General features: G+C 40.5%; 1 protein-coding gene across 42 annotated transcripts in view; it reads right to left on the bottom strand.

The window, feature by feature from the left end:
• Nucleotides 1-13259, bottom strand: part of clasp1a (cytoplasmic linker associated protein 1a) — a 71927-nt gene that overhangs the window by 9781 nt on the left and 48887 nt on the right. For 19 of the 42 annotated variants that reach the window (XM_037239288.1, XM_037239293.1, XM_037239291.1 and 16 more), the window contains 12 exons: nt 12966-13210; nt 10941-11004; nt 10778-10780; nt 10510-10673; nt 10343-10421; nt 10106-10249; nt 8935-9030; nt 6829-6978; nt 5180-5286; nt 4186-4311; nt 3250-3397; nt 1909-2155 (listed from right to left, as the gene is read on the bottom strand). In XM_037239288.1, coding sequence (XP_037095183.1) covers nt 1909-2155; nt 3250-3397; nt 4186-4311; nt 5180-5286; nt 6829-6978; nt 8935-9030; nt 10106-10249; nt 10343-10421; nt 10510-10673; nt 10778-10780; nt 10941-11004; nt 12966-13210 — 1573 coding nt within the window. The remainder of the gene's footprint in view (nt 1-1908; nt 2156-3249; nt 3398-4185; nt 4312-5179; nt 5287-6828; nt 6979-8934; nt 9031-10105; nt 10250-10342; nt 10422-10509; nt 10674-10777; nt 10781-10940; nt 11005-12965; nt 13211-13259) is intronic. The other 23 variants (XM_037239315.1, XM_037239305.1, XM_037239309.1 and 20 more) reach the window with 6 other exon arrangements.

Genomic DNA, 13259 nt, shown 5'->3' with positions numbered 1-13259 from the left:
ATAGTTTGGGTGGGGGGGGGGGGCGATTTATAATAAGGAGCGATTTATGTGTTTTTTTCCAAAGATTTTCAAAAATCTGAAAAAAAAAAAAAAAAAAAAAAAAAGTGAAACCGCGATAAACGAACCGCGATGTAGCAAGGGATTACTGTAATTTGAATTTCAAGTGACGTCAGCAGCGCGACACGGCGTGGTGCGGCGGTTGTTTACATAAAGGACAAAGATTGATCACGGGATGACAAAGATGACGAAGGGCCCCACGTACTACCGGCATCATTAGCGGCTTTGTTTCTAAGTGACACGGCGGACGAAGAGTTTGAAGGATTTAAGGATTTGGAGTGACACAGAAGGTTTGAAAAACTATTATGGCTTTTACCCACGCCCGGTCCTACTCTACGGAGCTCTCTTTCACTTCCGTGGATTGAAGTCGGGGGCCGGCGCTCGGCCGGGTGGCTGTCCAGGGACGGTGGATGGGGCTCGGACAATGCTTTTACGCACGCCCGGTCCTACTCTACCGAGCTGTCTTTCACCTCCGTGGATGGAAGTCGAGGGCCGGCGCTCGGCCGGGTGGCTGTCCGGGGACGGTGGATGGGGCTCGGTCATGGCTTTTACGCACGCCCGGTCCTATTCTATGGAGCTCTCTTCCACTTCCGTGGCTGGAAGTCCACGCCGCCACACGCCTGGAAGTTTGTTTTGTTAAATAAAGAGCCGTTTACCAAACCCACGTCTTTCCTTGAACTTTGTTAACGCTACAATATAGTTATATAGTAGATCTGTGGAATGACGACGAGGCTGACGTCAGGGCGCACGCGCGGCGTTGTTGACGAAGGACGAGGAATTTGATCGATGGATTTAATGATTTAGAGTGCACAGATGGTTTGATAATACTATTGCTTATATAATAGTTATTTGGTATCTAATTTATATATCGTTATATGGGCCTGTGGAATATTTTGAAGTGCAAGCGCCGTCAGCTGCGCGCACCCATTGTTGACAAAGGACGATCGATAGATTTAATGATTTGGAGTGACAGATGGTTTGATAACATTATTTCTTATATAATAGTTATTTGATATATAATTTATATATTGTTATATGGGCCTGTGGAATATTTTGAAGTGCAAGCGGCGCGCACGCATTGTTGACAAAGGACGATCGATGGATTTAATGAATTGGAGTGACACAGATGGTTTTATTAACGTGTTATTTATGTAATATTTTTTTTAATAACTCTGAATTTTACGTCAGGGCCGTTCTCAGCTCTTCGTTTGTGTTTATGTCACGTTAGCATACCTATCGTTTAGCCTGTTGTTGCTCGTTCATGACTGTTCTTGGTGTTGGATTTTGTCGAATAAATTGCCCCCCAAAATGCGACTTATACTCTGGAGCGACTTATATATGTTTTTTTTCACATTTTTGGGCATTTTATGGCTGATGCGACTTGTACTCCGGAGCGACTTATAGTCCGAAAATTACGGTACTCAATAGTATTAGCAGCAGGAACCGATGTACACGTATTAAACTAAAATTAATATCAAATTACTTGGAAAAATAGTTTGAATTAATTTTATGAATTTAAGTTTATTAAAATTAATTAATGGATATGGCAACTTATTTATTTGAATATTTACTACGTATATGTATATTAAACTGAAACTATTTACAATGACTTAAAGTACAAACTACAAAATTTGTCGACAACGTAAAACAACGTAAATGCAACACTTATTGCAGGACTTAGTTAGCAGGCTATGGAGGATGACTAAAAGAAATGTTGTTATTCTGGAAGCAGCAATGTTTCTTTATCTAGAGCCTCAACAACATTTTAAAAAGATGAGTAAAACAACAAAGATTTTGGTGGTGTAAAACTTTGTTTGGTACTTTATATGAATAAAAAAAAATCAAACTCACAGTCACGAAACTGTTCCACGTCATCATCAAAAACAGCCTCCTTTAGGGCACTCTTGTCGTAGGTGCAGATTGTTTCACCATGGCCGTAAGGCGCAAACTCCCGACTTCTTGGCCCAGAGAAGGAACGCGGTGATGGCGTATTGAGCAGTGAAGTTTTGTTGTCCAAAGCAGTACGACCCCCTTCTGGTACATCCAAGCCCAGGCGAGCTTCTGAACCAGGCGTTGAAGCTATTCCTTCTCTCCCGGCCTATAAAAGCACCACACGAGGAGTGATGACAGAGAGCATGTTAAAAAATAATGTAACATCAGCTTTTTATACACATAAATTTCTTCATTGTTAGTCATGTCAGTTCACCCAACTTCCATGTACTCTATCTTCCATTGACGGTAACTGTGCATAAGATTTATATGAAAACATGGAGGAAAGAAATCGTCACATGAATGTGCAACTCAGTCTGTAGAGTTCAAAATGTAATAATTGTAATTTAACATGCAGTTTAGTGTATATAACAAGGGGTACACAGTAACAAAGTAGGTAATACCTTTTTTTAAAAAAACTACTTCAATACAAGTGCCAGAATTTCACAACCATTCATACAAACTATCCGACTTTGGGGTAGAGGGCATTCAGCTACACATGGCACAAACATAACACACTGTGTAATGGTCTTATTGTGCATAGAAATGAAACATTCTACAATTGCCCAAACACAGTTAATTGGCCAGATTTAATCTTGCATCATGGTAAGGTACATTTTGGTAGTTTAAAGAAAGGGGTTTAAGAAATGGCAAGAAAGTGTGCTTTCAGCCCTATGGTCAACACAAAGTCTCATCGAGAGGACTCAACAAACACAACTGGTTCATGAATCATCTTGAAGCTTCATTTTCTCTTTACTGCCTTTTGGCATTCATGGTATCGCGACCCACAGTCCTAACTGAAATCATCCCACACCATATCATTATTTAAATGCTCATATGTTAAAAGAACACACATAAAATATAAAAAGAAAACATTTTGGAAAAGTTACTTTTACTATTTTACAGATTTTGCCACTCAAAAACCTCAAACATTAAGCATGAGTAGTGAAAAGAGTAATAAATGCCAATTTTATGGGTGGCAGTCTTTTATTGGTTACCAAATTGTAATTAAAGATTGAGATTAGCCATGTGAGCCATTAAAGATGATGAGATTTCATCATCTTTACTGGCTTTGATCACAGCAATAATTAAGAAAAAAAAAACATTCTGTAGTGCATAAAAAAGTAATCGTTGCGCTGTTGTTTGCTAACTCTCAAAAATGAATGAAAAGTGATTTTCCTATTCCAAAACACAATAACTTACTGCATCATCTCGCTTGCCCTCTCGTCTGATTGACTCATTCAGGTCCTCCTGGCTGCGGTAGCTAAAGCTTTGGATGGCCTCAGTGACACCACGGAGTGAGCTATAAATGTCCTCTGAGTTCATGTTCTCAGTGTCATACTCCATCACGCTAACACAAAAATCAAACAAAAAATACATTAAAATGACAGGTAATCCGTTGATGTTTTGTTACCATACAAATAATGATAGTGAAGTCTGAACATTGTTAATTTTCCAAAAGTGTTGTGGGTTAGTAATAGTGTGGAGGGCCTGATTTAGGAAAGGTTTGCGAACGTAAAAAGAAGCATAGACTTGGCTGCGCACGTACACAAGCAAGCTGATCTGTTAACCGGGCACAACCTGGATTCTGAGCAGTTCATTTTGTGCATTGTAGGAAAAGTATATGAAGTTGATTTGATAATGAACAATGGGATTTAGCAAACACGAGACAAATTTCACTCTCTCAATTTTGTGTCTTCATACAGTGCAGCTGAAAGGCAGGTGTAACCACGTCCACCAAGGAAGGAAAAAAAGAGAGAATGACAAAGCTAATTAGTGTAGTTTGTTGAGAAGATTTAAACTATTAACTCTTGTATCATATTCACTGTTAGTTTAGTAGTCCGCAGGCTGTTACAGTGGGGGAATGTGGAATTTGGGATTTTAGTAAAATCACACGCATCACTACCAGCAACAGCTTGTGCAATCAGAGGCGGACATGTAATTAATCGCCCGCTATTTGGGATATTAGTCACTCAGGCTCATAAAATGTGTTATTCACAGAGATAAATGATCTACATAAATGAAGTATGATGAAGTCTTTGTATCACAGCCAGTGGTAATATGTAATCTACTATCAACAAAAAACTGAAATGCTAGAATCTGGGTTCATCTCTTTTTTTTCTCATTCCATGTCATTACCTGGGTGAATGTGTTCTGCGCAGGACCCTGAAAGAAGGGGCAGCAGAGGTGGAGTTAGGCGGAGGAAGAGGAGTAGGGGCAGGGGGTTGCTTTGACAGTCCTTCGACACCCCAACCCCATAACCGACTGTTGTCATAGCGCGGTCAGGAGGGAAGGACGGACAGACAGCGGTAAAAGAATGAAGGATGGAATCAAACAACAGGAGAAGACCGCAAGACAAGACAAGACAAGGTGGGAGGGTGGGTGGTGTGGTGGTGTTAGTAGGAGAAAGAGAAAGAGAAAGAAAAGTGTACAGAAAGAGAAAAGTCAAAAACGAAACCAGTCTTGAGATCCAGGACTAGAGTTCTAAGATTTTATAAAACATTACAAATAAAACATTAGAAAGCTCACATGAAAAAAAATTATTAATTTCTCACGACAATACTCAAAGCCAGATGATAAAGTATTGTTATTGGCTACTTGCTTTTAAAGAATATTTTAATGCTTCACTTGAATGAACTGCAAACTTGCGTCATTGCACAGGCAAAATATTGTATGCTCTACAGATACAGTACTCATAATGCATATTGTTGAATGGGCTTAATTCGATGCAAAGATCGTTTCGTGTAAATGCTTGATTTTAAAGCTACGGAAGTATGATGAATTTTTATCAGCAGAGGGCACAGGTAAGTTAGGCTCAATTGGCTTCTACAACATGCATTGGTGATGATGTCATCAGCAGATGACTGACAGATTTCAGATTTTTTCAGTTGACAACCCAGTTATTCAACATAAGAGATGCTCATTGATTTATTTACTTTTGAGAGAAGTTTTCCCTGTGTTGGATGAAACAGATGAAAAAGGGGATGTGCTCAAATCAGTTTGAGCAACTCACTCAGTAGCATACTTGCAGCGCTTTTGTTATACTTAACACACTGAAGCTGCATTCACATGGCTAATTACCAAACTTCCACTAGAACAAGGAGTGAGCTGCAGCAGAGGCAAATTACTGTACCTTGGAGACATTCCTCCGTGTGAGCAGTTGGTTGGAGAGGTCAGTGGGCTGGTTCGACTGGCCGTGTTGCGAGGTGTCATACGACCAATAGTGTTACTTGGAGAACCCTAAAAGGCAATGCCGTCAGAAAGTTGGTTGAAAAACGTTTTCTGCTCTCAAAATATAATATATATATATATTATTAAAAGAGGCGGCTCGGTGGAGCACTGGTTAGCACGTCCGCCTCAGAGTTAGGAGGGTGTTGGTTCGATTCCACCTCCTGCCCTCCTCCCTGTGTGGAGTTTGTATGTTCTCCCCGTACCCGCGTGGGTTTTCTTCGGGCACTCCGTTTCCTCCCACATCCCAAAAACATGCTTGGTAGGCCGATTGAGCACTCCAAATTGCCCCTAGGTGTGAGTGTGAGTGCGGATGGTTGTTCGTCTCTGTGTGCCCTGTGATTGGCTGGCCTACTGCTCGATGACTGCTGGGATATGTTCCAGCACCCCCGCGACCTCCGTGGGGACAAGCGGTATAGAAAATGGATGGATGGATGGACTGATAAGACTATCATCTTGTTCTTTTTGTGTGTGCAATTTGGTTATGTCTGGTGGAAAGTTGGCTACTCAAAATATACACAGCAGAGTAAATTTAATTTCCGGAACAGGTAATGGCTGTTTGAATTACAATAAATCATGTCACCTTTTGGCCCAGCATGCTTGTGACAACATACTCGTAAAAGTTACAATTTGCTCTAAATTTAGTAAATAACAATTCATTTTGATGTTCTTAATGACCTTAAATGTGAGTTCCTTTTATACTTATTTACAAGTAAATATTATGGTATCTCGATTTCAAAGTGTTTGGAATAATGCAGTATCTTTAGGTATCCATCTCTGGCAGTAGTGGTGTACTGTGTGGCCAACAGTCTAAGACAGTGGTTCTTAACCTGGGTTCGATCGAACCCTAGGGGTTCGGTGAGTCGGTCTCAGGGGTTCGACAGAGCCTCTACTGAGGAGGTCCAAAAAACCTGATTTATCATGTAAATTCTGATTTGCCAGTATGTAATTTGTTGTGAGTTCATGCATTGTGTTGGTTTTGTGCTTTGAACAAGGTGATGTTTATGCACGGCTCATTTTGTGCACCAGTAAAAAACATCTATGTGTTGAATTAAAAAAAAAAAATTTTCACTAACGAGGGGTTCGGTGAATGCGCATATGAAACTGGTGGGGTTCGGTACCTCCAACAAGGATAAGAACCACTGGTCTAAGAAGTGAAACACTGCCCTCTACTGCCAACATGAAAGCCGCGCCGCAAGGCATTCACTCGAGGGCTCAATATGAATGGGCTAGTGCTGCATTCGAGGAAAGTGGAAAGTCAGACTTCTCCGACTTCTCCGACTTCAAACTAGGAAATGTGCACGAGAACACTCCATTGAACGGGAAGGTCTGAATTGTGAAGTCGGGGAGAAAAAAGGAGCCCGAATTCACAGACGGACTACAATGTGATGTGATGTACAATGTGATGTCATCTGACAATGACGACGCCCGTGAATGACAAAACTTAACTTACAATTTTTTCTCTTTTCTTATCCCACTGCAATAAACTGTTGTGTGGCCTTAACACTGACAGATTTTACATATCATTGCATTACCAGTGTTCACTCAACTTACCACACCGCTACTTGCATTGCTGGAGTTCTTCAGGTGGTTGTGCAATAATTTGGTGGCGCCATCCTGAAAGGTCTTGGGCAGAGCTCCTAGCAGCATAGTAAACTCTGGTGTGTTGAGCTCAAACAATGATATAAGCACCACCTGGGCAGCCTGAGGGCAGTGGGACACACAGAGGAGATGCACATGCATTTCATGATCTTGAAGTATATTGACTCAAAAAAGCACTGACCAGGAATTGCTTTTGAGACAGAGGACTAAAATTATTTAGAAACCAACACACTACGAACGTCAAAGCTAATTTAAAATCAAGGCAGGCAACATTTTCACTACCAACTATTAAAGCGATGTCTGTAAAGAACAACTGTTAAAAGCGTAAAATCAGAGAGAACAAAAAATAGTAATTATTAACACAGTTTTATTGTTTAAATGTAATTAATATGTACCGTATTTTCCGGACTATATGGCGCACCTAAAAACCTAAAATTTTCTCAAAAGCCGACAGTGCGCCTTATAGTCCGGTGCGCCTTATATATGGACCAAATTCCTAAATTGAAACTGGCCCAAAGCATTGTGTCATGAAATCAATCATAAGTGGCCCGCTGAAGACTATGAATCATGAATCAAAAAGATTATGGATTATTATTTTGTGATTATAAAGTAATTTGTTACGTCTGAAGTTGAAATAAAAAAGATAAAATGGAGACTGATTTGATTTGGATTAAAAATCTGACATGATGCATTAATGGTGCGCCTTATAGGCCGGTGCGCCTTATATAAGGACAAAGTTTTAAAATGGGCCATTCATTGAAGGTGCGCCTTATAGTCCGGTGCGCCTTATAGTCCGGAAAATACGGTACTCAATATTCAAAGGAATTTATTTGTTCTTTTAGTTGAGTATTGTAGAATAACATGTCCATATTTAAAGTAGTCAAAATGGTACAAGAACCGCTGAGGTATTTTTAATGTGCATAACACGGTACAGTTTTGACAAATTTTACAGTTGCTTGTTCAGAATATGGAGAATATAAATATATGATAGGTTAATATTTTGTGCTTGCTCTATGACATCAGCACTCCGGTAGCCAGATTAAAACATTAAACTTTTACGATGGCAACAATTTTGCATGTCAGCTGAATAGCTATGTTTTTAATGTTCTGAAGAACCCGTTATCTTCAAAATCTACTTTAAAAGAACTTTATCCTCTAATTTCATGATTCCTCTATCTGAGGGGTCAAAACAGCTACACAATATGGCAATCAATATACCACTATGCTTAAGTTGACTCCTTTCCGTTGCTATAAAAACATCACAGATGAACATTTTAAAATACAAAATTACTCCTAACAAAATAAGAAATCTAGTTTTTTTTGTCTCTTTTCTAGGTTTTCCAGACTTTTACATGAATACTAATGATGTTGGTCAGGACTATTTAGTAGAGTATGGCCAAGTCGATAAGTAAACAGTGATAAAACAAAATTGTATCCCTGGCTATCACAGCTTGCCACAATTAAGAAACACAACGCAGAGTTGGTTTTGTGTCTTGGGCAAATTCGCCACTCGGTCGAACATTTGGTACATGCATCTCTGTCTAAGCTATTCAATATAATGTCAACAACAATTCCATGACAATAATACTGTAGAAAGAAATGAATGTGCATTGCAGGAAGTCTTTATGCAAGGCCACTTGAAAGGTTCATGTTAACGCCTTAACGTAGGTTGAATATGTCCATATCACACTCAAGTCAACACAATGCAGACATTTAAGGTTGTTAGAGTGTAAGACAGGCAAAAAGATGCAGTTAGTCAGATCCTACACTGGCACTCCCAAGCAATTTTGTGCAATAATTCTGATGACCTCAAAGCCAATTCATGAAAAGCGAAGGCTTTTTTTGTATTATTCATTCCCTGGTTGCATAAAAAATAATTAACAATTTACAAAGCACAGATTCAAATTCTAAGTGTGTTATTAGAGCATACCAGTTAAAGTATAATGGCAGAAGTAAATAAGATATGCCACTTGCTGTTTCATACAGTCTTAAAAGTGCTGGTTAGGTATGAGGCAGGCGAGGCACTGGATACTTGTCATGTGTTGGAGCTGGTTCTACCTGCTTACACCTCTCTTCTGGGTTGCCCTCACTGGACAGTAAGGCTGTAGTAATGACTCCACCAGCTAGTTCCTCACTCACCCAGTTATGTAGGGTCTGGGGCACAGCGGCAAGGCAGAATGGGCATTACAGAAAGACAACAGTCTTTCGCCATCATATTTAGATGCAAGGTTGTATCTTTTTTTTTTTTTATATAAAGACATGAAATAAAGGTTAAATCAACCTTGCCTAGAAATTTTAAGAAACCTTTGACACATCTTGAAGGGAACACAACTCTGCATTCACAGTCGATGTCACCACCCGGTGAAGGTAGCATAAACACACGAGACAGGCAAGGTGCATTCCTGCCAGTCATCAGTGAAATGGGTGTCCATCAGTGACGGTCTGTCGGCACACACCGGTTTAGTGACTATTACAGAGACGGCCACTTTCGCCCGTCCTGAGCGTGTCCTTTTTTGAACTTTCTCGTTCTTCATCCAGAAGATGGCCATCCGTTGGTGACTGACATTCCGTCTCTTGGTTTATTTCTCAACTACTCTGATGCTGGCAGGCAGCAAATGTAAAGTTTTACCTTTACACAAAATACGGCTGCTTTGCTTTTCTGAATTGATTTGGCTTGTAGCAAGCATGCAGTGGTCAGATTTTGAATGATGAGTGACAAATGTCCATCACAATGATGTCAAAATCAAATTTGCTCTAAAACCTAACTAAAATTTTGTCACAGACTCATTTATATTTGATGCTATGCATGAAACTTGGAAGAAATTGGATTTAAATGGCATGGGACCTTTAAACATGGTGAGAAACATGCTTTACTGATGATCCTTTGCATGACAAAAGCACATTAAAGCATGTTTTTAATACGCATGGGAACTCGAAGAATCAATAGTTTTGGCAGAGTAAATAATGTTTGGTAAGGAGAGGATTGGGGTTTTTTTATACTAAAAAGAAAAATGGAGTATTGATATTTACTTCACTTTGATGACATACAGTACCTACAAAATAAAAATAAAACTTTCTCTTACTGTTTGCTGTGCTATTCTTAGTTTCCAATGCATCTCACATTATCAAAATAAAGACATTTAATAAAGACATTTATTACTGTCGTTACTGAAGACAATTCTTAATTTTCATCCTATGAGGACATTTACAATATGGAAAGCAGTCTTACCTTCCTGACATCAGAACTTTTGGGTTCAGTGGTCCAAGTGATAATGCGTGATACAGCCAGGCGAGTCTCACTGGAGTTGATAAAGTCAGTTGGGTCCATTTGCCGTGCCAAAGACTCAATATATTTCAAAATAGCCACCTTTACCTATGAAGTCACAACAATAAATTAAGCAGTGGGGCTAAGTGAACTGTACTAATGGACAACCAGAATTCTTAATTTTCTACTTTTCAACAATACCTTGAGGTTTGGCGTCTGTGTCTGATCAACAATGAATCTCATCAAAATATTGAACTGTTGGTCAAATGGGAAGGACTCCCTGAAAAAAAAAAGAATAGAAATGTTGTCCACTCTACTTGGAAGATTTTTAAGACAGATTTTAGGTCTGGCTTGCAAAACATGCAGACCTTGTGATATCTAAGGCCTTTTGGACTTTGGCTTGGACTGAGCCGAGCAGGTCTGCCCCCATCTTTTTAAGCAATTGGGTGAGAAGGACGAACAGCCAGTCCTGCAAGTCCTCTCGATGTACTGTGATGAAATCCACTAGGGTCTCGAGGAACATGCTGAACACCTAACGCCATATATAATGTTGAAGAATTAACAACACTATTGATTACTCTGACAACAATAGTCATATTTAGACAATTTTGTGTTAATGGGTTAGAATAAACTTACTCTCTGTTATCAAATCCACAGCAAAGCGGGCCATGCAAAAGAGACATACAGTATAGTATTTAGTTTCATGAGTAACATTGTGTCAGAAAATAAAAAAAATAGAATACAGTAAGACAAAGAACATTATGTATGCTGCAATTGCACTTTAAACAGATAATTTCACCTTGCTGTGTGGATCTGCAAACATCCTTGTGAAGATTTCACAAAGTCTCTTCAGCTCCACTCGGCTAAATATGAAAAACAAAACAAGAAGGCATCCAAGTCAAACAAAATCTACATTTGCTAACATTTAATCTTCCATCGCCTTTTGAGAGTGGCCATACAGAACAAAAATGATGGTAGTCTAACTATTGTTAAAAGAAGTATCAAGACAAAGAAACACTTCTTAATAAATTAATTTTAAAAAGTTTGTGCTTTTATTTCTTTCAGAATTTCAATTTGAGTTCACGAGCCACTATGACGAGTGGTTTACCAGAGTTACTAGCCACTCAGCATTTTCACTAGTCACAGTGGGACAAAGCAACTGTAGGAATATTAAATGTCGACACTGTTTTTTGTCTTCCAACACTTCCAGACTACTTCTGTTAATTAACAAAAGCAATGTTACAAATAACATAATTTTTGAAAATCCACGCTAGTCTGTGAAAGGTCGAGTTTTCTTCCCCAACTAATGTAGTACATCAGTACATGTTTTGAGATATGCATCCTCATCTTATCAGACTGCTGAGTTTGGCTTCATGGGAATTCACTGGGGAGCCAAAGGGGGCGCCAGCCTGCAAAAGTTTGGGAACCACTGATCTAAAGGGATGCTACAGCTAAACAAAGTTTTTGGTAGAGGTCCTACATACAATACAATAATCCCTCGTTCATCGCGGGAGATGCGTTCCAGAGTCACCGGCGAAAAACAAAAATCCGCAAAGTAGAAACAGCATATGTATTATTAAGAAATTTAAATTGTTGTATTGTATTGAAATTTCCAACACGTAGTGTTTCTATTTGGCTGATTGGGGGGCATGGCTGTAATGCAAGTCAATTAGAAGAGTGTTTTTTTTCTTGCCAAGCAATGCAAAGTGTCCACCTTCAGAATCACCACTTAACACTAACCTGGGAACATCATGAATAGAAAAACCAATGTGAGTCACGGTTGCGCATGAATCTCCTGTTGCATTTTGGTCCAGGACACAATATTAAAGCTTTTTAAACCCTCCTCAATACTTTTACAGGACATAAACCATTCCCAATCCCTTAATAACCATTTCCACACTGTTCTGTGCATGTATTGTACATTTACAGTCAATAAAAGAACAAACATGATATTGTTATGTGTCCCGATTCCTTTTGCGCTGGTTAGTTCCTCACGCGTGGCCGGCTGCCGCCTCCTGCGCTTGAACTCAGTCACGTCCGCAGTGACGCACATTGTTCACAGGCACGCCCCGTGCTATGAGCGCTCATTGCTGCTGTCGCGACTCTTTCTGCACGGCGGTGCATTTTTCCTATGTGCGCAGCTTTGTCACATCTCCGCTCTCGCCCTGCTGGCCTGCCCTCTGCTGTAGACCTCGGGGACGGGCGTCGCCAATACGGAATTGCACGTGCTAATTGGCGCTGATCGCCACCACATATCCCGTGTTACACGCTGATTAGGGCGTGTACATAGACGCCCTTCGCCAGTCAGTCCTCGCCCTTTCGTCTGCTTTGACACACACACCTGCCACTTGATTCCCATTTGCCTAATCCGCTGTGTCGCGGTACGCCTGGCTGGTTGTCTGCCTTGACACACGTACGCCTACCATCTGATTACCGTTTGCCTGATCCTCTGTGTAAAGAGATGCCACCACGACGCACAACTCGAGCTCGCTGACCGTCAGTCGCTGGCATTCCAGCCTCCCTTTTCCCTTTTTTGCATGCCCTAAATAAACAGTTGTCCTGCCTCGTTCGTGACTGGCTGGCTGCTGCGCTTCCCGCGCTTGTTCGCAGTGACGCACTTTGCTCAGACGCACGCCTCGCGCTATCGGCGTGTATTTTAATGACGTTCTCACGTCACTTATAAACCTGCTAAGTAGCGCATTCGCAAAAGGTGTGGCAAGGGATCACTGTAGTTTGCGGGCTGTCAAACTGTTCCAAAACAGCTGACAATAGTTCCGCGTTTATATAGGAAAAGACATAAAACACCGACGTCTTCATTATTTACCTCAGTATTCGTTGACCTTTGAGGAGATTCTGCAATCCCAGAAGGCCCTCCTTGCGCTCTGACCAATTAGAGCTGGCACAGTGGTTCAGGACTTCCGCCACGTCCTCAGTCTGGCGAAGATAATGGGGAATGCCGCCATTTCTTGAACCATACGAGCGTTCTGAGCAGGCACTGGATGCATCGCTGTTGGCATCATCATCGGAGTACATCCCTGGGGATTCGTACCTCCGCCTCATTGGCTTCCTCTGAAGATGACAAAAAGAGAAGGACAAATGAGCCAATATAACATTTATA

The sequence above is a fragment of the Syngnathus acus genome, chromosome 21 (genome assembly GCF_901709675.1).
Source record: "Syngnathus acus chromosome 21, fSynAcu1.2, whole genome shotgun sequence".
Classification (NCBI taxonomy): Eukaryota; Metazoa; Chordata; class Actinopteri; order Syngnathiformes; family Syngnathidae; genus Syngnathus; species Syngnathus acus.
Note: the sequence above shows the minus strand (reverse complement) of the source record. Positions and strands in the feature narration are given on the sequence as shown.